The 23,463-nt window shown below is 34.8% G+C and overlaps 1 protein-coding gene across 5 annotated transcripts in view; it reads right to left on the bottom strand.

The window, feature by feature from the left end:
- Window positions 1-11,050: 11,050 nt before the first annotated feature.
- The window catches only part of LOC119043920 (UDP-glucuronosyltransferase 2B31-like), a 51,151-nt gene continuing 38,738 nt past the window's right edge, over window positions 11,051-23,463 (bottom strand). The window contains exons 6-7 of one of the 5 annotated variants that reach the window (XM_053662676.1): window positions 22,707-22,762; window positions 11,051-11,067 (exon numbers count right to left, since the gene is read on the bottom strand). In XM_053662676.1, coding sequence (XP_053518651.1) covers window positions 11,066-11,067; window positions 22,707-22,762 — 58 coding nt within the window. In that variant the 3' untranslated portion in view covers window positions 11,051-11,065. Of the gene's footprint in view, window positions 11,068-11,961; window positions 11,979-22,079; window positions 22,148-22,207; window positions 22,264-22,706; window positions 22,763-22,787; window positions 23,303-23,463 lie in introns of those variants that run through there. The other 4 variants (XM_053662678.1, XM_053662674.1, XM_053662675.1 and 1 more) reach the window with 4 other exon arrangements.

The following is a 23,463-nucleotide window of genomic DNA, read 5'->3' on the forward strand; positions in this document are numbered from 1 at the left end:
TAAATTAAGAATACACTAAAACAATTCAATAACACTCTAGATAAAGGAGAGGATAAAATCAAGAGTGGAAAACAAAGTAGCAAAAAACATCATATCAGAAGAGCAATAAAAAAACAGAATTTCACTTTTTGGTGTCCAGCCAAGATGGAGGTGTAGGTAGATGTGCTTCACCTCCTCACAGAACCAAAAACAGGAAGCAACCAATTTAAAAACAAGAAACAATCACAAATGCCAGAAAATCAAACTGTATGGGAGTCTGACAACCAAGGAGTTAAAGAAGAAACATTTATTCAGACTGGTAGGCAGGGTGGAGATGGGCAACCAGGGCAGAAAGGCTGTGTCACAACGTGATGTCTGGTGGACCAGGGTGTGAGGCAGCAGCTGGCAGACTGAGAAATCCCACATTCACAAACAGATAAGCCAGGAGGAACAACTGGGGAGTGGGACAGATCATGCAACCCAAAGCCCAGCATCAAGAAAATAAAGCCTCAGAACCTCTGGCTGTAAAAATCTGTGGGAGTTGTGGTGTCAGGAGAAACTGCAAGTTACTTGAAATTGTGAGATGGTGAGAGGGAGACCTGAGCAAGTGGCATTGTTCCCTCTCTGACCCCTCCCACATATACAGCACCACAGTGCAGAGAAGTGGGTTGTCTCTGACCTGGTGAATACCTAAGGCTCCATCCTCTGTAATGTAATAGGTGTGCCAAGACAAAGAAATATGGCCCAAATGAAAGAATGATCATACCTCCAGACAAAGGACTAAAGGACAGGGCGATAGCCAACCTATCACACATACAGAGTTCAAAACTCTGGTAATTAGAATTCTCACAGAGGTGGTTGAGTATGGACACCAAATAAAGAAAGAAGCAAAAGTTATACAAACTAAAATACAGAAAAATATACAAGGAACTAACAGTCAAGAGAAAGAAACTGGGTCTCAAATCAATGATTTGGAACAAAAGGGAGATATAAACTTTCAAGTGGAACGCAATGAAGAAACAAGAACTCAAAAAATGAGGAGAGGATTAGGAACCTCTGGAAACTGTTGGAACCATAGGAACTTCAAATGTCCCAATATCTGAATCATAGATGTGCCAGAAGGAGAAGAGGATGAACAAGAAGTAGAAAACTTATTTGAAAAAATAATGAAGGAAAAGTTCCTCAATCTGGAGAAGAATATAGACTTCTAGAAAGTCCAGGAAGCTCAGAGAGTCCCAAAGAAATTGGGCCCAATGAAGAACACAGCAAGACACACCGTAATTTAATCACCCAAGATTAAAGGTAAGAAGAGAACCTTAAAAACAGCAAGAAAACAGGAGAGATTACTTACAAAGGAGTTCTCATAATACTACCAAATGGTTTCTAAAAAAAATGTTGCAGTAAAAAAAGGACTGGAAAGAAGCATTCAAAGTCATGAAAGGCACAGACCTACATCCAAGAGTACTCTCTCAGTGAAGCTGTCATTTTGATTGGAAGGACAGATAAAGTATTTCCCAAATAAGGTAAAGTTAAAGGAGTGCATCATCGATCACCAAGCTTTTATTATATAAGATGTTAAGGGGACTTATCTAAGAAAAAGAAAAAGATAAAAATTGTGAACAGTACAATGACAACAAACCCACAACGGTCAACAACTGAACCTTAAAAAAAAAGCAAACTAAGCAAATAACTAGAATAGGAACAGAATCACAGAAATGGAGATCACATGGAGGGATATCAGCAGGGAGCGGGGAGGAGGAGAATGAGGAAAAAGGTACCGTGGAAAAGAAGCATAATTGGTAGGTACAAAATAGACAAAGGGAGGTTAAAAGTAATATAGGAAATAGAGAAGCCAAAGAACCTATATGTATGACCATGGACACGAACTAAGAGAAGGGAATGCTAGAGGGAGTGGGTGTACTGGGAAGAAGGGCATAAAGGGGAGAAAGAAGACTAGGACAACTGTAAAACATAATCAATAAAATATCCTTTGAAAATGAGTGTTTCAAAAAAAGACTATAATTTAAGGAACCTATGGGAGAATGTCCACATTAACCCAGTGTTTTCTCCTGGGTACCAGGAGAAAAAGAGAGCAAGGTCTAGAGAACCTATTTGACAAAATAATGACTGAAAACCACACTCACCTGGTGAAGGAAAAAGACACGCAAGTCCAGAGAGTACAGAGAGGTCTGAAGAGAAGTGAAACTCACTAAGACACATTGTAATTAAAGTGGTAAAGGGTAAAGAGGAAGAGTGAATCTTAAAAGCAGGGAGACCATGACAGTTAGTTACTTACAAGGGTGCTTCAGTAAGACTGTCATCTGATTTCTTAACAGAAAGTTTTCAAGCCAGATGTGATTGGCAGAATATATTCAAGGTGATAAAAGGCAAGTACCTGCAAACAAGACTAGTCTCCCCAGCAGGGCTCTCACTTAAAATTGAAGGAGAAATGAATGTAAAGGGAAAGATCATCAGTAATGCAGTTATAGTAAGGGGATTTTAACATTCCTTTGACATTGATGAATAGATATTTCAGTCAGAAAATCAACAAGTAAACAGTGGATGTAAGTAACACACCAGATGACATAGATTTCACTGAAAACTTCAGAGCATTTCATCCCAAAACAGCAGAATACATATACATTCTTTTCAAGTTCATGTGGGACATTATCTAGGTAAGTCCACATGTTAGGACCCAAAACAAGTTTCAATAAATTTAAGATTGAAATCATATTAAGCATCTTTTCTGACCACAGTGGTAAGAAATTAGAACTCAATCACAGAAAAAAAAAAAACAACTAAAGAACACACAAAGACAGGGAGCCTAAATTCCATGTAACTAAACAATGAATGGGTTATCAGTGAGTCAAAGAAGCAATCAAAAGATACCTTAAAACACATGAAAATGAGAATAGCTCAAAATCTATGAGGTAAAGCAAAAGCCCCCTAAGAAAAGAATTTATAGCATTATAGGTCTAACTAAGAAACAAGAAAAATTTCTAATAAGCAATCTAACTTTACATTTAAAGGAATGAAAAAGAACAGCATACAAAACCCAAAGTCAGTAGAAGAAGAGAAAAAAGAAAAAGATCTGAGGAGAAATAAATGAAATGGAGATAAAAAAACAAAACAAAAAATCAATTAAATCAAGACTTGGTTCTTTAAAAAGATAAAGAAGATTGACAAACCTTGCACAGGATTCAATGAGAAAAAAAGAGAGAACCCCCCCCAAAAAAAATCAGAAATGAAATTGGAGAAGTAACAACTGATACACCACAAAATTACAAAAGATTATACAAAAATACCACAAACTACTATACGACAACAAATTAAACACCTGGATGAAATAAATACATTTTTAAAACATCTAATATCTCAAAATTGAGTCAAGAAGAAAATATGAATAGGCAGATTGCAACTAAAGAAGTTCAAATAATAATAAAAAAATTAAAATTCCAGGACTCAAAGGTTTCACAGGTGAATTTTACCAAAAACTCCAAGAAGAACTAACACTTATTCTTTCCAAAGTATTCTAAGAATTTCAAGAGGAGGGGATACTTCAAGTTCTTTTAACAAGGCTAGCATTACCCTAGCTTCGAAACTGAAAAAGACATGTAAAGAAACAAAATTATAGATCTATATTCCTCATGAACTTAGATGCAAATATCCTCAACAAAATATTAGCAAACCAAATCCACATATAACATTAAAATATCACACACCATGATTACATGGATTCATTCCTAAGTTGTCAGGTTGGTACAGTATAATATTTGCACATTAATAAACATGATACACAGAATAAAAAATGAAAGATAAAAACCATATAATTATATCAATAGATACAAAAACATCTTTTGACAAAAACAGCACGCATTTTGATAAAACACTTAGCAAAGTGGGAATAAAGGGAACACATCTCATCACTTGAAAGACCATATATGACAATCCCAGAGATGACATCTACTTAATAGTGGAAAATGAAAACATTTTCTTTAGATCAGAAACAAGAGAGGGATGTCCACTTTCACTACTCTTATTTTACATAGGACTGAAATCTTAACCACAACAGTTAGGCAAGTAGAAGAATGAAAAGGCATTCAAATTGGAAAAGAAGTGGAACTGTCATTATTTGAAAATGACTTGATCCTGTATACAAAGAACCCCCAAAATTTCCAACAACAAACTACTAGAAGTGATAAATGAACTCAGTAAAATAGCAATATATGAAATAGATATTCAGAAGTTGGTTGTGTTTTTATACACCAATAATGAACTATCAGGACAAGAAACTAAGAAAACAATCCCATTTATGAGTGCATTAAAAATTATTAGAATATATATAACCAAGGAGGTAAAAGACTTGCACTCAGGATATTATAAGACAGTGAAGAAAAACACTGAATCAAATATAAACACGTGGAAGCATGTAATGGGCTCATGGATAAAAAGAATTAACATTACTAAAATGTCCATACGCCCCAAAGCAACTTATAGGTTCAACACAATTCTTATCAAAATAACAATGGCATATTTAACAGAACTGTAATTAATATTCCAAAATTTATATGGAGTTACAACCCTTCAAATAGCCACAGCAATATTGAGAGAGAAGAACAAAGTTGAAGGAAACACACTATTTGATATCAGATTATCCTACAAGGTCATAGTAATTAAAACAGCGTGGTATCACCACAAACAATGACATACAGGTCAATGAAACAGAATAGAGAGCCGAGAAATAAACCCACAACTTTAAGGTTAATTAACATTTAACAAAGGAGGCAATAACATACAATGGAGTAAAGAAATTCTATTTAATAAAGTGTATTGGGAATATTGGACAGGTACAAGCAAAAAGTGAAAGTAGGCCACCTTGTTATATCATATACAAAAATAAAGTAAAAAATGTATTAAAGACTTAATTGTAAGATACAAAACCATCTCATAAATGAAAATATAGATAGTGAAATCTCAGATATTTTAGTTAGTAATATCTTCTCTGATATATCTCCTTGGGCAAGGGAAACAATAGAAATAATATACAAATGTGTTCACATCAAACTAAAACATTTCTGCACAGAAAAACAAACTATCAACAAAATTAAAAGAAAACCCACTTAATGGAGAATATATTCACCAAGTATGTGTATGATGGGTTAATATCCACAATGTATAAAGAACTGATATAATTCAACAGTAAATATTGAAAAATCCAAATAATAATAAATTGAAAAAAGGATCTTAGATATTTCTCTAAAGATGATGTACAGATGGCTAATAGAGAGATGAAAAAATGCTTAACATCACAAATCATCAGAGAAATGCAAATTAAAACCACAATGAGATATCACCTCACTCCCGTCAGAATGGTTCTTACTAAAGAAACAATAAACAACAAGGCTGTGGAGAAAAGGGAACCCTAGTGCACTCTTGGTGGGAATGCAGACTGGTGCAGCCACTTTGAGGTCAGTATGGAGTTATTAAAAAACTTAAAAATGAACTAATTGCCTTATGACTCAGTGATTCCACTTTTGACTATGTATGTGAAGAAACACAAAAGACTAATTTGAAAAATAGATGCTCCTCTATGTTCATTGCAGCATTATTTACAATATGCCAAGACCTGGAAATAACCCTTGAACCCTCCAGCAGAAGAGTGGATAAAAAGTATTGGTACATATGAACAATAGAATATTATTTGACCCTCAAAGATAATGGAATCTTGTGATTTGCAAGAGCATGGATGGTCCTAGAGGACGTTATGCTAAGTAAATTAAGTCATCAGAGAAAGACAAACACTATATGATTTCAATTATATGTGGAATCTAAAGAATAAAATAAATGAATAAACCAATCAAAACAGACTTGGAGATACAAAAACAGACTGATGATTACCAGAAAGGAAACTGGTTAGGTGGGGGTGCGAAAAACATAAGATTGGTACTTACAAACTAGTCATTGGGATATAAAAGAAAGCACAGGGAATATGGTTAATAATATTGTAATAACTATGGTGCTAGTTGAGTACTGCAAATATCAGAGGCAGCACTTAGTAAATTATACAATTGTCTACCCACCATGCTGTACACCTTCAACTTATACAAAGTATTATTTAATATAAATCATAAATGAAAGCATGTTAATAATAACAAGATGACATTTGGGAAAAATATTGTTAGAATGTGCATAGTACCCAAAGCCATCTATATTAAATACAACCCAAAAACATATTTAAAGGCCTTTTACAGAAATAGGAAAAACAACTCCAAAATTTGTATGGAGACCCATTAATGGTGAATAGCCAAAACAATCTTTAAAAAAAAGAACAAAATCGAAGGCATCACACTTTCTTATTTCAAACTGTATCACAAAACTATCATGATCAAAATTATGACATGGACATAAAAATAGTCACATAGACCAATGGATCAAAATAGAGAATTCAGAAAAAAAGCCTCAAATATATAGTCAAATTGACAAAGGAGGTAAGAATACTCAATGGGGAAGGGATGGTATATGTTCAGTGAATGGGGTTGGGAAACTGGATAACCACATGAAAAAAAATGAGACCTGACCCCTATACTGCAGCACTCATAAAAATGAACAGAAAATGGAATAGGCCTACACATAACACCAAGTCCATGACATTTCTAGAGAAAACATAGTAAAAACTTCTAGGTATTGGTCTTGCTGGTACTATTTTTGGAAATGACACCAGAAGTACAGGTAACAGAAGTAAAAGTAAACAAGGGCCATATCAAACTAGTAAGTTCTGTACAGCAAAAGAAATAAATAACAAACTGAAAAGACAATCTGCAGACTGAGAGAAAGTATTTGCAAATTTTATGTGATAAGGTATTAATGTGCAAAACATATAAGGAACTAATACAACTCAGTAGCAAGAAAAAAATCAAATTCAAAATGGGCAGAGGAGTTCAGTAGACATTTTGCAAAGATACATAAAATGGCCAACAGGGCTAATAAAATGAGCTTAACTAACAGCTGATTTCTCAAAAGAAACATTGCAGCATGAAGGGGCTGGAAGGCAGTATTTCGAGTCATGAAAGGCAAGGACCTACATCCACGATTGATCTATCCAGCAAAGCTTTCATTTAGAATGGAAGGGCAGATAAAGTGCTTCCCAGATAAGGTCAAGTTCAAGGAGTTCATCTTACAATTAATCTTTGTATATCTTTGGTGTCAGTTGTTACTTCTGCTCTTTCATTTCTGCTTTTATTGAGTTGTGCCTCTCTTTTTTTGTCTTGATGGCTCTGATTAAAGGTTTGCCAATCTTATTCATCTTTTCAAAAAGTTAACTGGATTTCAATTATTATTTGTATTTTCTGTTTAGATTGTTTAGTATATTTCTGTTCTGATCTGTATTATGTATGTCCTTCCTTTTATAGACATCGGGTTTGGTTTGTTGCTTGTATTTTTTCAAGTTACTTTAAGTGTAAAGTTAGGCCATTTATTTGAGCTTTTTGCTGCTGTTGTTGTCATTGTTTCTTGAGATGGGCTAGTAATGCCATGGATTTTTTGGGGGGGGACTACTTTTGCTCTGTGCCACTAATTATGGGTTGTTTTAGTCTCATTTTCATTTGTTGCAAGGTATCTTTTGATTTCTTCCTTGACCTCATTGTTAACCCATTCATTGTTTAGTAATATGTTGTTTAGAATCCATGTTTTCGTGTGTTCTTAAGTTTTATTTCCTGTGCTTAATTTCTGATATTATAGCATTAGAGTCAGAACAGATGCTTAGTATGATTTCAATCATCTTAAATTTATATAGACTTGTGCTGTGACCTAACACGTTGTCTACCCTAGAAAAGGTGCCATGTGTACTTCAAGAGAATGAATATTAGGTTGCTTTGGGGTGAAATGCTCTGAAGAGATCAATTAAACTCATTAGATCTGGAATGGCATTTAAGGCCATGTCTCCTTGTGGATTTTCTTGTCTGGAAGAGCTATCCATTAATGTAAATGGTTGTTAAAGTTCTCTACCCTGACTGTATAACTGTCAATTTCTCTTTTTATGTTCATCAAGATTTGATTTACATATTAGGTGTTCTATTGCTATGTGTATAGTTATTTATAAGTGTTATATTGTCTTGTTGGATTGTTCCCTTTATCATTATGTAGTGTCTTCTTTGTCTTTTACTATAACTTTGGTTTTAGTACCCTTTTGTCAGATATAAGTCTTGCTACCCCAGATTCTTTTTCTTTCCTTTTTCATGAAATATCTTTTTTCATCTCTTTACTTGTAGTCTGTGTGTATCTTTTATTCTAAGGTGGGCTTCTTAAAGATAATATATACATGGGTCTTGTTTTCTTATCCATTCAGCTACCATATGTCTTTTGATTGGAGCATTTAACTACGATGTGTGTTTGTGTTGCCTCTTTGTTTGGATTCTAGTATTTCCTTGACTTGTGTGTCATTTTTCCTCACCTATGTCTATGGAAGTTTTTGGTCCATATTTCTTCAATAGTTTCCTGATTGCATGCTATCTGCCTTTTCCTTTTGATATCCCTATGATGTGGATGTTGTTATGCTTCATATTGTCCCAATGGTCCCTTAAACTATACTCATTGTTTAAAATTCCTTTTTCAATTTGCTGCTTCGATTGGTTGGGTGTTTTTGTACCTTGTCTTCAAAATCACTGTTTTTTGTTTCTGCTACATTTAACCTTCCAATGAATTCTTTATTTCAAATATTGCATTCTTCATTTCTGACTGACCTGTTTATTTTTTATATTATTTATTTATTTTTGCTCTCTGTATCCTCGTATCATGCTGTTGAGCATCCTTGTAATCATTACTTTGAACTTTATATCTAATGAATTATTGAGTTTATTTCATTTAGCTCTTTTTCTGGAGGGTTTTCTCATTTTATTCATTTGGGGCCTGTTCCTTTGTCTCTCCATACTGGCTGCCTTTTTGTATTTGTTTCTATGTATTAGGTAGATCTTCTATGATTCCCGGTTCTGGTAGGATGGTCTTATGTAATAGGTGTCATGTGGGACCCGGTGCTCTGGTATCCCTGATCAACTGAGCTGGGTGTTCTAGGACTGGCTTCTGTAGATTATTTGGGTTCTTTTGTTTTCATTGAGTCTTGATTGCTACTAGCCCTACTGTGCATGGGATTTAGTGCCAGGCTGGTTATGAGGGTCAACTGCCAACACAGTGTGCAAGCTGCTGTACAGGTGCTGATCCCATGAGCAGAATTTGCCTCAGCAGGGTTTGGTGCCTGCTGAGATCTCCCTGTGGATATACTGCTTGGTAAGCTTATTCCATTATGCTCTGTTTTTTTTTTTTCTGAAGCTGGCCCCTGGGTCTGTTTGTTCTGGCACTCTTTAGAGGGCCAGTGATGGGAACCTATGTCAGATGCTGCTTTGACTTGTTTGGAGCCACCAGTGATCCTCAGCTTTATCTCCTTTGCTGGGGCTGGGTGCTTGCACAAACGTGTTATGATTTTAAAAAATAGAAAATCTGTACATAGAAATTTTCTATGTATATAGATAAGAATTACATGTACTACAAAAATGTCCTCAATTTGATAAAATAATATACCAAAGAGAAGTAGTGGTGTTTTCCTATATCATCTTAGAAAAAAGGCACTATGACAGAAGTGAGGAAGATAGTTTGGTATAAGAGAGCCTAGTTAAAGAAATTCACATTCATTTCTGGATTCTGGGCCTAAGTTTTTATTGACTACTGGGAAGGAAACTACTTGCAAGTTGATTAAATGCTGCTATGGACTGAAAGCAACCGTGATGTACTTAACACTGTGGTTGTGTCTGAAATGTGCGCTCACTTACTTTGAGCAGGCACAGTGAGGGTAATGCTCAGGTAATTAAATTTCTACTATTTTTGAGATGCATGGTCACCTATAACTTATGTAGTACATTCTAAAACTGAAAAACACTAACAAAGGCATTTTCTCAGTCTACAAGTTGTTTACTCATTAATATCTGTAATATGAAAATTGGTTTATTTGAATTTAGGAACTACCCCTGTTATTAAGGACTCTGTTGTAAACATATAGTTAAAAAATTAACCCTAAAACTTCAAAACACTTTGTACTAAATTGTGACATAAATATGTAACAAAGACTATAGAAAATTATTTAAAGATATATAATATATAAATTTTATTTTATTTTTATTTTTTTTTAAATATTTTATTTATTTTTAGAGAGAGGGGAAGGGAAAGAGAAAGAGTGGGAGAGAAACATCAATGTGTGGTTGCCTCTCATGTGTCTCCTCTCCTGGGGACCTGGCCTGCAACCCAGGCACGCGCCCCGACTGGGAATCGAACCAGCAACCCTTTGCTTCATAGGCTCATGCTCAATCCACTGAGCTACACCGGCCAGGGCTAATATATAAATTTTAATCCCAAATACTATTTTAGTGCCCATACAAGACATATATCAGATGAAGAAGTTATGCTGAAAGAATATATTGCAACATTCTACATAGTACTGTTAACTCTCTTATGATGCCAACATTTTGTAACGAATTTTTATTTCCAATGTTAACAAAGTGTTCCTTATGGACATCGGTAGCTATTTCTGAGCTGAATTCATTCTTTTGGATTTAAACATGGCCATGCCATGTGTTCACATGTGAGTATTTAAGAAGATTCATCTACAAAAGTTTTTCTTCATGTTTTACACTTTCTCTTAGACACATGGCATCAAAAGCTCTGTCTTTGTGTATGGGTTTGTTCTCCTGTTGGTTTTTTGCTCTAGGTCTATTCTGCTTGGACACTGGCTGAGGTTGTTCCTTCAATTTGTACACAGTGAAGAGGTGCCCAAAAAGAGAGCCAGGACATGTAACAGAGGCCGCATTTGGCCCTGGTAGGAACAACCATTAGATGTGTTCATACAACAGCAGGAGGTTTCCCACAGTGAAGCTGCACACAGCACTTCCATGAACCTTCAAGGCATTTGTATTCAGCCTTGCCACTGATTGTGTAATAGCTCCTCTGGGAAATCTGAACTCTGAAACTGCTTCTTCCAACTTCCCCTTTGGGCTGGAAAATTGATGTCTTCTTCTGTTCCTGTTAACACTTTTTCATTTGTTGCTTCTGTTGGTGATTATTGTTTAGAGTATCTTGTTATTAGCTTTTAGAGTGCTTATCAAAATTTGTACTTATTTATTTTCAAATCTTGATATTATTTTAATTACAGATAATATCATATAATGTGCTCTATAGTGTTGTGATAGGAGAAGAACACAAGTCAGGAAGGAGGCTTTCTCTCTTTGAGTTTACTGTCTCAAGGAGGAGATGGAAAAAGTAAACAAGCAAAACCCAAAGCAAATATGATCACAAGTGCCTTAAGCAAACAGAGTTGGAGAAGTGAGAGAAGTTTAGATAAAAAACATTGAAATGGGAGTTTAATATCTGTCATCCCCTCCCAAAAGGACTTTAGTTTCCATGCAAAGAGGCATTGGTACCTACCACACTGTCTATCCCAGTGTAAGTGCATGATAAATTAATGGAATGAATACTTGAATTAATGGATGATTTGCAAAAATCTAACATTTGTTGAATATCTACACATTTCATTGAATCGAGTTCTTTGTACCTGTTATCTCACTCTATCCTCGTAAGAACCCAAGCTATCCATATTTCCTAATACTAATAAGTATCCTGCCTAAAATCAAAGAACTTGTTACAAGCTGGATCATCTGATTCCAAAATGGATATTTGTGATGAAGATAATCATTAGAGGTAATAGTTTTTAAAAATTAGTCTTATTCAGCACATACTGTTCTTGGTCTATTTATTCTGCACAGTAGCTTCTGTTCACTTAAATTTTACATTTATGTATATAGAGAGTTGTCTTTCCTCAGGTATACATTCCCCCAAATAAACATTTAAAAAGTACCCTTCAATCACAGTCACACAAAAAAAACCCTCCAAAAATTTAGCCATAGTTCCAATAAATATTCTGTTATCCAAAGATTATAGTGTGAGTTAAACTCTGAGAACTTCTGAATGAAATAAAATGGGAAGGAGAAAGAAGAAGAAAATGATCAGTACATACAAATAAAACATGCATATGATGAGCAAAGAGAAAATATCAAAGCCACTGTAGTCCCCATTCTGTAAATTGGCCATGTCGTAGTTGACACCTGTAGCTTCCTTTGGTAAACCCATCATACATCCCTTGTTTTTAGCCGGTTACTTCTATGGGCTCTGTACCTGGTGGGATGACCCAAGTATCCAATCCTGAAAGGTCTGTCTTTATTCATCCTGTGTTTTTCTGGTTGCTGTTAGTATCCCATTAACATTTACAATCTGGCATGAAGGAAAAGGAGGCATTCCAGAGAATCCCCTGGGTCCCAGATGTTGTTCTATCAGCTTCACCGTGTAGCAAAAACTAAACTTCTCAGTGATGAGAATGATCATTCCATACAGTAGATTAGCCTAGATACCTAGATGAACTTTTTTCCCTGTTAGTTCAGTGACATATGAAGCACAAAATGACAAGGTGGTAGTTTCACCTTCCAGTTCTATGGAACCATTATAGTGTCCCTGATGGAAGCATTTCCCGCTGAGGAATAACATAAATTTCCAAATGGGAAGCAAACATTCTATATGTGCAATAGTGTAATTATACTTCTATGCCTTGGTTCCTACACCCCTGTATTCTGGCTATGGGGACGCAGCATCATATACCCCATCCTTTCAGGATCATGCCTCCCAGGTGTTGTTGTAAGTTAGTGATCAGTGAGCCATTCTACCTTTCAATTAGGAAGCTACTTCTGAGTGATAAATCCCATTGCAAGTTTCTGTTCTCCTTTATGCCTCATCTATTCATTCTTTTCATGGTGTCATTAATGAGTAGATGTTCTGCATTTTAACATGTTTAAATATATATTAATGTTTATATATCTTACCATATATTTAAATATATATTAAATATATTTTAATAACTACAAAATTTAACCAAGTTTGTAAGATAGATTATTCTTTAATTTATCAAACAATAGTTCATTCTATTCTGTATAGAGCAAACTCTATCTCCAGCATAATTTCAAGTTTTAAGTGCTACACTAAAGAATTATATTTCAAAACAGAAATCTTTTGAGATCAGAATTTCTTGCAGTAAGGAAAAGCTGAAGTGAGAACTTATTTCAGATACAAGAAAGTTGTATGAGACTTTATCATAAAGAAAATGTGTTGGTGATTGACATTTGAAGCTTATCTATCAGAAAGTATGTTACAGAATGCATTGAGAGAGAAGCTGTCAGTGTAGGTATATTTTTATTCTCAAGCAGTTTGTGAGATTTTTGTGGTTTGAATAACAAGATCCATCTTTATGTACATGATGGCAGTAGTAGTTGTTGGGTAGGAAAAATTGAAAACTGTTCTGTGTAAGACTTAATACACAATTTTATTGTTTTTTTCAAAGAGAAATATTATTACCGTGACATAAGTCTATTCTTTTCTCCACACTTCACTGAATAAGAAATAACCAACAATGTGACACTTATAAAAATTCAGGTTTTCAGATCTTTCTCCTGGAGGTTGGTATTGATATAACATATTATAAATACTTCCATTGTTATAATTACTTTAAAAGACTTAAGTATAGACATTCTGACATTATGAGTATAACATTATATGTGTGTGTGTTTTCATTTATACCCTGGAAGTTTTTACCTAACATTTTTCTTGACCTTATTAAATTACATCCCAGAGAAAGCTCAAAGCTCTCAAGTCAGTTTAGTTTTTCTTTTGAAAAGATCTGGATGTAACTAAAATCTGAGCTCTTCTAAGCACAGGAAGTTTAGAATCCATAGTTGTGATAAGTGTATTTCATACTTTGACCTCTCATGCAGTTGATGGTTAATGAGGTTGAACTTTGGACAGTCTGCCAGTAGAAGTGTTTGAGATTGAGTGTAGCTGCTTTGATATTAAAGGCCAATAATACTGAACAACACAGCTCAAAGTACCCAGCATTTCCTGAAAGCTACATTTAGAAGATTGGAATTTAAGTGCTTCAAGTTAAACACAAATCAAATTGATTTCTAACTGAGTATTAAAAAAAAGCCAGGCATCTTGCCTTTCATGGTTAAATATGATGGTTTTGGTTCTTCATTTTTTAGATTACTTGAATGTTTATTTGAGCAGAATATTTTCTCCTCATTGTATTTGCTTAATATTGGGGTGGTGGTAGGTGTATACTTTGAGGAATCATAGTCTAATTTACTACTGACTTGTTTGTGACATGTTCATTTCACTTAGTATTATCTCCTGATGGTTCTTTATGTCATGGAAAATGACATGATTTCCTTCTTTCTTAAGTCAGAAAAAACATTCTTATACATGTACTTACCCTATTGTCTTCATCTATTCATCTGTTAAGAGATTTGGGTTATTTTCTCCTCTTGGCTGTTATAAATACTGTTTCAAGGGACATGAGTGTGCAAATATTTCTTCAACATTCTGCTATCAATTCTTTTGGATATAAGCTCATATAGGTGGAAATGCCAGATCATATGGCAATTCTATTTATAGTATTTTGGAGAACCTCCATTTAGTTTTCCGTAGAGTTTATCTCATTTTGTATTCCCACCACAGTAAATAGGTTTCCTTTACATACACATACCTGTCAACACTTGCCATTTTCTGTTTTTCAGCTAGGGTCTGATGTGGACTTGGCAGAGTAGCTTGTTTATGTATCAGTATTCTGGAATTGAGAGCTCTGTTTTTTTCATACCAACAACTTGTTATACAAATATTTGCCTAAGTGATAAGATTGTAAAATTTCAAAATGTAATTATTGAATGATTGTGAAAAACAGTGCATCTGCAGATTTAAATAAGTGGGTAAACAGAATTACTGAGTAATATATCTTAAAATTATTTTTAGAAAGATTATATTCAAAATTGATGCAGAATTTACTTGTAGGCAGTGTAGAAAAAGCTGCTTTTGATATCCAATTATAAGACCTAAGTTTTTCCTATGCAGTTTTTTCATGATTGATATGCTGATATGCTGATTGAAAGCCCAGATTAGCAAGTTACAAGGATATTTGAGCTTATTAGTGCCATCTATAATGTGCAATGATACTATCAATTATGTGGAATTACTAACAATTATAATATAGTATATAAAAATGATATAACATCTTCCTGGTAAATTGCAGTATATATGAAATGATAGATATTATTAAAACACTAATATAGTATGAATAGCATATTTGCAGATAATGATGTAAAAAAAGAAATAATAATGTTGAAACTTAGTAGTGCTATTATTTTTTTCAGAAAGCAGAAATATGGGGAAAACCCAAATAGATTTTAAAGAGACATTGGTCACTCATGAATAAGATTGAAATGTAGAAAAAAACCCAATGGAATATGAGGGGGAAAGGGAGAGCAAGACATTGATAGTTTAGGCTTCTTACGTCCACTTAGCACAGAAAGTTGTTTCTTAGAAAGAAATACTAAATAAAGGCATTCATCCACTGGCCAATAGGTGACATGGTTGGACTAGATAAGACAAAAAATAAAACCCAGTGAAAGTGGAAAAAAGAGTGTAACTGAATTAATTTGCACCAATTAATGACATGGAAGCAAGGCGGTGCCACTGTTTTGCATAGTAATAATGCTTTGGAAGTAGTCTCTAAAATTTTACTTATTTGCACAAATTTGATTAAACTTATTAGTAGGTTTTAAAGTCACAGAGAGTTCATATTTAGTTTAGACAGCATCAGAATACCTGATGCTTGACTGACTAAACAATTGCCCAAATTTTTCTGTAAATTATGCATCTCAAGTAAAGTGATAATCACGTTCTCGACTCATCTGGACCTTAGTCAGTGTTTCCCACACTCTGATGCATATTGGAATCACCTAGGAAGCACTCATAAATGTTAAAATTTGTCCCAAACACTAGAAATTCTGCTTTTGTTTGTATGAAAATGGGCATCACCTTAGTAATGTTCAAAGCACCCAAGGTGGTTCTAACATGCAGAAAATTTGGGGAACCACTCACTACCCTAACCAATTTGATGCATGGAAAACTCATTTTATATTGATATCCATCTATCTATCTAGTATCATCTATCTATCTATCTATCTATCTATCTATCTATTTATCTATCTATCTATCTATCTTAAATGATAGATGGACAGTGGATAAATCCTTCTGCTTTCCCCACTGATACTGTATAAAAACAATAATCTGGTATTAAAAAGTCCCTCCTTCACTCTTCCCTTCTCTCTTGCTGAGAACTTGGGGCTAGGAGCTCCCTACAGGAGAGAGGCCACATAGGCAGACTCCTGTGACAAGAGGAGGTGGTGAAGGTTAGAAAGAAAATATTGAATTATTTATCGGTTTAAAGTATACTGACTTTTTCTCTCATAAGAATATACCCTATAATATATAATAACAGAATTCTTTGCATTTTTAAACTATGAACAGTGTTCATATAGAAGTGGTAGAAACTGTCTGGATTTTATTATATATACAGAATTTCTGGTTGTTATTTTACATGCAGTGTACATTTTCTCTCTGATCATTTTGGCAGGCAGCTATGACGGTAATAATCATGTTCACTAGGAGATTTAAAATTTTAATACATTTTATTGATTATGCTATACAGTTTTCCCATTTTTTCCACTTTATTTCTCTCTGCCCTGTAACCCCTCCCACCATTGTTCCCCCGCCTTAGTTCATGTCCATGGGTCGTACATATAAGTTCTTTGGCTTCTCCATTTCCCATAGTATTCTTAATCTCCCCCTGTCTGTTTTGTACCTACCATTTATGCTTCTTATTCCCTGTACCTTTTCCCTTATTCTTTGCCTTCCTACTTTCCACTGATAACTATCCATGTGATCTGTATTTCTGTGAATCTCACCATTGGATCTCTACTGAGATTTCACAAAGGCTTTGGTTATGGCAGAAAACTCCTGCTTATAATAAGCACATCGCTTTTATGCTCTAGGACCTCAAATTCTCTGGATCTCAAATGAGTAGTTGTTTAAATGCTGTACTGAAGGCAAGTAAACTTTGGGTTTGGCTGCCAGTGTTGTCGGGGTGCCCATTTATTTTGTTGAGGAATGGTCTTCCCTTTAAACTAGAGGACTGGTGAAGTTCTTCAACAGTCACAAAAATTTATTAGTACTTCAAGTTACTCAGCTGAATACCAAGTTATTTACACATTTACTTTTAAGTACTTCACGTTATATGTTCTCTTTTGTCTTCCTGCAAACCAAAACACGCAAACAAACAAACCACTACACGCTTTTGTATTTCTTCTGACCTCTCATCCCTACAGACACCATCCTTCACAAGCATTTCCTGCATCTCTGAGCAGTTATTTGCTCTGGTGTCAGAGCAAATAACTTTTGATAGAATATATAATCTTGACCGATTGGAAACCAGTTACTATTAAATATGCAATTGTAGTCATATATATTAGGTTACTAATAAGATTCTCTACAGTAATTAAAACAACAGTAATAACAGTAGTTTGTATTACTTTTGTATCACTATGTGCCAAAGACATTTTAAGTATTTTGTATACATTAAATATTCTTTCTTTTTAAAATAAATATGAGGTTGTATTATAAGAGTTGGAGGTCATATCTTTATGCTTTTAAAGATTTTACTTATTTATATTTAGAGAGGAGAAGAAGGGAGGGAGAAATGGAGGGAAACACCAATGTGTAGTTGCCTCTTGAGTGCCCTTTACTGGGGACGTGGCCTACAAACCAGGAATGTGCCCTGAGAAGGAATGGAACCAGCAACCCTTTGGTTTGCAGGCCTGCCCTCATTTCACTGAGCTACACCAGCCAGGATATGTTGTCATATCTCTAATGTCTAGTTTTACATTGCAACAAACTACTATATCCTTGCCTTTCCATGCTGGTCCCTGTAGAATTGAATCCAGTGACTGCATATTGAGGGCTTTTTATAAAGGGAAATCTGATCATGTATCTGCCTTTTATTTCCTTTTCTCCTTTTCATTGGCTCACAAATGATTTCATTAGATGCTTCAAAATCTCTATAATTACTTATCTTTAACTTCACCACCACCATCTGCCTCCTTTTTCAGATTCTTCCTCATACACTGAACTCAGACTTCTTGGAAACTGTCAGTGTTATTTTTCCTGCTTTACCTTTTGTGTCTTCCTCTCTCCCCATTCCTTCCTCCTGATACCGCACATCCTTCAGGTCTCACTTACTTGTCAATGACAGGGATCCCTTTCGATGATCCCTGCTGGATGTTTTCCAGCTTGGTGGTCTTTCCTTATTATACTACTCTTCACACAAATTTTTTTACTTACAATCTGTTTTTCCGAGTAGAATGGCAGGCATCTATGGGTAGAAATGGCATCTACACCATTTCTCTGTCTACCCAGCCCTCATCTCTGGACTGTGCTAGTCATCTTAAGAATTTTCTTTGTATGAATGATTGCCAAAGTTATGTGCTGAAGAAAGAAAGACTTAATTTAATGAGCCAATTTCCAAAGTCTCCCAAGTATCATTATATATTCTGCAATGTTAAAATATTCTAGGAGAAACATAAAATATACATTTTTAAAGTAGTTGATATATTATTAAAAACAGAGTCCCCCCCCAGGGGTTACCTTGTATTATAACTCCATTTTTTGGCCATTCTTAGCTGAAAGTGTGTGGTAAGCATTGTTTTTTTTAAGTTCATCTTAATTTTATTTCTCCTAGTATTTATGTCTCTACACCCTCTTCAACTTACACAGCCCCCCTGCCCTGCATTGTGTATGTGGTTCCATAGACACTGTTGTCCATGTCTATGAGTTATTTATTTTTTGGCTGGATCCCCACAAACCCCAAATCACTCCCCACCCCACAGAGCTCTCAGCCTTCTCTCTGTATATGAGTCTGTGTCTATGTTGCTTGCTCATTCAGTTTGTGTATTTCACATGTATGAGTGAAAGTATATGGTACTTGTCCTCCTGTGACTGGCTTATTTAACTTAGAATAATGTTCTTTCATTACAACCATGTTGTCTCAAAGAGGAAAATTTGCTTTTTTTTATAGCTAAGTACTAGTCTATGAGGCCAATGTACCATAACTGTTTTATCTACTCATCTACTGATGATCACTTGGGGTGCTATTGTAAATAACATTGCAAATGATATAGTAGTGCATGTATTTTTCAACTTAGCATTTTGCATATCTTTAGCTAAATTCCCAGAAGTGGAATCTCCGGGTCATAAGGAAGTTTGATCTTTAATTTTGTAACCATACTGTTTTCTACAGTGACTGCATCATCTGCATTTCTACCAACAGTGCACTGTGATTCCCCTTTCTCCACGTCTTCACCAGCAGTTGTTCTTTGCTATTGATGGTTGCCATTCTGACAGGTGCCAGGGGGTATCTCATATGGTTTCAATTTTCATTTCTCTGATGACTAGTGACATTGAACATCTTTTCATATGTCTGTTGGCCAACTGCATGTCCTCTTTAGAAAAGTGTCTACTCAGGTCTCTTGCCCATATGTTAATAGAATTGTTTGTTTTTTGTGATGTTGAATTTTATAAGTTCTTTATAAATTTTGGATATTAACCTCCCATTAGATATATCAGCAACATGTTCTTTCATTCAGTAGGTTGTGTTATTATTTTGTTGATGGTTTCCTTGGCTCTGCAAACATTTTTAGTTTGATCTAGTACCATTTGTTTATTTATTCTTCTGCTTTCCTTGCTTGAGGAGGTAGAGAAGAAAAAATATTGCTCTGAGTAATGTCTGAGATTTGGCTGCTTACGTTTTCTTCTATGATTATGGTTTCAGGTCTAGCATTTAAGTCGTTAACCCATTTTGAATGTATTCTTGTGTGTGGCATAAAAATGTAGTCTAGTTTAATTTTTCTGCATGCATCTGTTCAATTTTCCTACCACCATTTTATTGAGTAAACAGTCATTAGCCCATTGTATGCACTTGCTTTTTCTGTCAGATATTAATTGTCTAGAAAGGTGTGGGTTTATTTCTGGGCTCTCTGTTCTGTTACATTAATCTGTGTGTTTTTTTTCTTACCAGTACCATGATATTTCTATTATTATAGTCTTATGGTATAGTTTGAAATTAAGCAGCATGATTCCTCCAACTTTGTTTTCTCTCTAGATCACTGTTGCTATCTGAAGCCTCTTGTGGCTCCATATATTTTTAAAAATGTGTGGTCGTTTTGTGAAGTACATCTTTGGTATTTTGATAGAAATTGCATTGACAGTATAGATTGCTTTGGGTAATATGGACATTTTAATGATATTAATGCTTCCACTTATTTGTATATTCTTTAATTTTTTTCTTCAGTATCTTATAAGTTTCTGAGTACAGAATCTTTTAATTATTAGTTAAACTGATTTCTAGGTATTTTCTTCTGTTTGAAGTAATTATGAATGAGATTGTTTTTCTTTTCTGAATTTATTTATTTGGGTCTGTCCTGTTTTTTTTTTTTTCCTTGATGAGTCTGGCTAAATGGCAGTCAATCCTATTTATCTTATCAAAGAAACAGCTCTGGGATTCACTGATCTTTTGTATTGTTTTTAGACTCTTTTATGTATTTTTATTCTGATCTTGATTCTTTCATATGTTCTACTCAGTTAGGACTTTGTCATTCTTTTTTCTAGTTCTTTAAGTGTAAAGTTAGGCTGTTTACCTGAGCTTTTTCTTGTTTCTTGAGAAAGGCCTGTGTTGCTATGAATTTTCCTCTTAGGACTGCTTTTGCAGTCCCACAGATTTTGAGTTCTTGTGTTCTTATATTCATTTGTTTCACAGTATCTTTTGATCTCTTCTTTGATCTTATTATTAACCCTTTGGTTGTTTAGTAACATGTTGTTTAGCTTCTATATCTCTGTATTTTTTCAGTTTTTTTCTTGTGATTGATTCCAGTATCATAGGATTGTGGTCAGAGAAGATACTTGATGTGATTTCAATGTTGTTAAATTTATTGAGACTTGTTTTGTGTCATAACATGTGGTCTATCCTAGAAAACTTCGCAAGTGGGCTTGAGAAGAATATATATTCTGTGGCTTTGAGATGAAGTGCTTTGAAAATATCTATTAAATCCTTCAGATCTAGTAGGTCATTTAAATCTGCCATTCTTGTTGGTCTTCTGCCTAAAAGATGTACTCACTGAAATCAGTGTGGTTTTTTAAACCCCTAGTATAAATGTATTTTTCTCAATCTCTCCTTTTTTTGTACCTCAAGATTTGCGTTACTTCTTTAAATGCTCCAATGTTGGGTGTTTGCTAAGGATATATCCTCCTGTTACATTGTTCCTTTTGTCATTTGGTAGTGTCCTTTGTCTTTTACTATAGCCTTGGTTTTAAAATCTATTGTGTCAGATTTCAGTATTACTAACCCAGCTTTTTTCCTTTCCCTTTCCAGGGAATATTTTTTTCATCCCATTACTTGTAGTCTGTGTGTATCTTTTCTTCTAAGGTGGGCTTCTTAAAGACAATGTGTGTATGGGTCTTATTTTCTTTTCCATTCATCTACCGTATATCTTTTGAATTGAAATATTTAAGCCATTTACATAAACTGATTATTGATAGGTATGTATTTATTACATATGAGTGATTTCATGTTACCATCTACTATGGCAATGCATTACTTCTGTTTTTCTTTAAAGTTGTTTTAAATCATTAGAAGAGGTATATGGAGATTTCAGTGATAATATTGTTGAGGGATAACACCCATCACTGAAGTTTTACTTTGTTTCTAAAATGAATGCTTGCTTATGCTGGAGAATGTTTACTGGGAGACTTAGCTGATGGTTTTTTGACCAAGAAAGACAGGAGTGGTGTTTTCTCCTGGACGGCTTCAATCCTGTTGTTTTAGGGGGGCTTTGAAAATTCCTTATGATTTGATTTTTCTATTCCAATAAAATTTGCATGACTTTGTATTTATTTTTTCACTGGTATATATTATGGTCTGTCATAGTGTGCCTAGGTTTAGAAGAAAGAGATGATTTTATCCTCTTTTTTTGGCATGCTAAACGATGAAATGTTTTTATATTAGGTTAATGGGAGGGATGGAACAGCAGGCTTCTGAGGAAAGAGAGAAGGAATGAGACGTGCAGATCTAGTGTGGTCACGTGGAATAACAATCATTGTTTCACACTCCCTTCTACTGAAACGTTGAATTGCTCCCCATGTCTGCCTGTAAATGAGAGATGTTGCTCTTTGTTTTGTAAGAAGTGGACATGTGGGCACTCACATCTGAGAGGACACAAATTCAGTAACTCCCTTTAGAGTGTGGGTTCTCCATGATCAAGTCTAAAATTGGAAGTAGACATCCATTATTAAAAGCTGAAATGAAAGTGAAAACAACCAGATGAATTTTTAAGGGGCTCTGAGGTGAAGAGATTAGATACTGATACCGGTCATTCATAAATAGCTCTGTTTTATAACAGGGTGCTAGCTCTTGTTATATTTCAAACTGCATGTATGTTTTGGTGGAAAATTAACTTAAATTGGTCGAAAGCAAGCAGCATGGCATGTCTTTAAATCACAAGTGATGCTGAGTCTGGATGTACAGCAAAAGCAGGGAGCCTGTCATGTCTCCCAAAATCAAATGGAAAGTTCAATGTTTGTACACATTTCTAATTATTGAATAGTTGCATTAGAAAAAGATAAAAATACAGAAATTTGCAGCAAAATGTAGCTAAAATACTCTGAGTATTTGGAAAATAATATTGACATGTAGACAGAATACTTACAGTTCTTGTGTCCTTGTGTAATGCTTGAGACAGTTGAACTTTTCTTTCCTGAATATCTTTAAAATGGGAATAACAAATTGAAATATATAAATATATATAAATCGATGTGGTTTTATTCATTTTATTTTTACCAAATTTATCTTTGGAATGACATATGTATAAACCTTAAACAGGTAGAAATCACTTGCAAACAAATTTTGAAATGTGAAGCCAAATTGTGCAAAGTCATTTTGTCCAAGGAGGAGCAAGTACTTCCTGCTGGAATAAGCTGGAGGGGTCCCAACTCTTAGGTAGATCAGCTTCAGGCTTAGAAACACTACTCCGTCTTCCCCTTCTTTCCCGTTTTGGCAAACTTCCAGCAACAAAAGAGAACACATTTTGTGACAACTAGTATAGCAGTTGCCACACAGGCCAGCAGGAACCCAATGACGTCCAAAGAGTGGTACTGGACCCAGTTGAGGTCATAGGAGGCTGGCCGCAGGTGTTTGGCTCCTTTGTGGCGCATGACAAACTCGATCCAGAAGACAGCTCGATCCAGAGGCTTCACTGGCTGGTCGTGATGAATTCTAGACAATTTCATAGCATTCTCCTTATATCTGAAGGAGAAACACAAAGGTACTAACATTGAAAGGAATTAATATACCTGATTCAGTTATTCCTATGAAAGGTTCCTGAAGTGTCATACATGTGTTTCAAATAAATATCATAGAATTGCAGAAGAGGTATATTTTTATTTGGGTCTTCATGGATGGTTTCA

The sequence above is a fragment of the Artibeus jamaicensis genome, unplaced genomic scaffold, assembly GCF_021234435.1.
Source record: "Artibeus jamaicensis isolate MK-2021 breed Jamaican fruit bat unplaced genomic scaffold, CSHL_Jam_final contig_2700, whole genome shotgun sequence".
Classification (NCBI taxonomy): domain Eukaryota; kingdom Metazoa; phylum Chordata; class Mammalia; order Chiroptera; family Phyllostomidae; genus Artibeus; species Artibeus jamaicensis.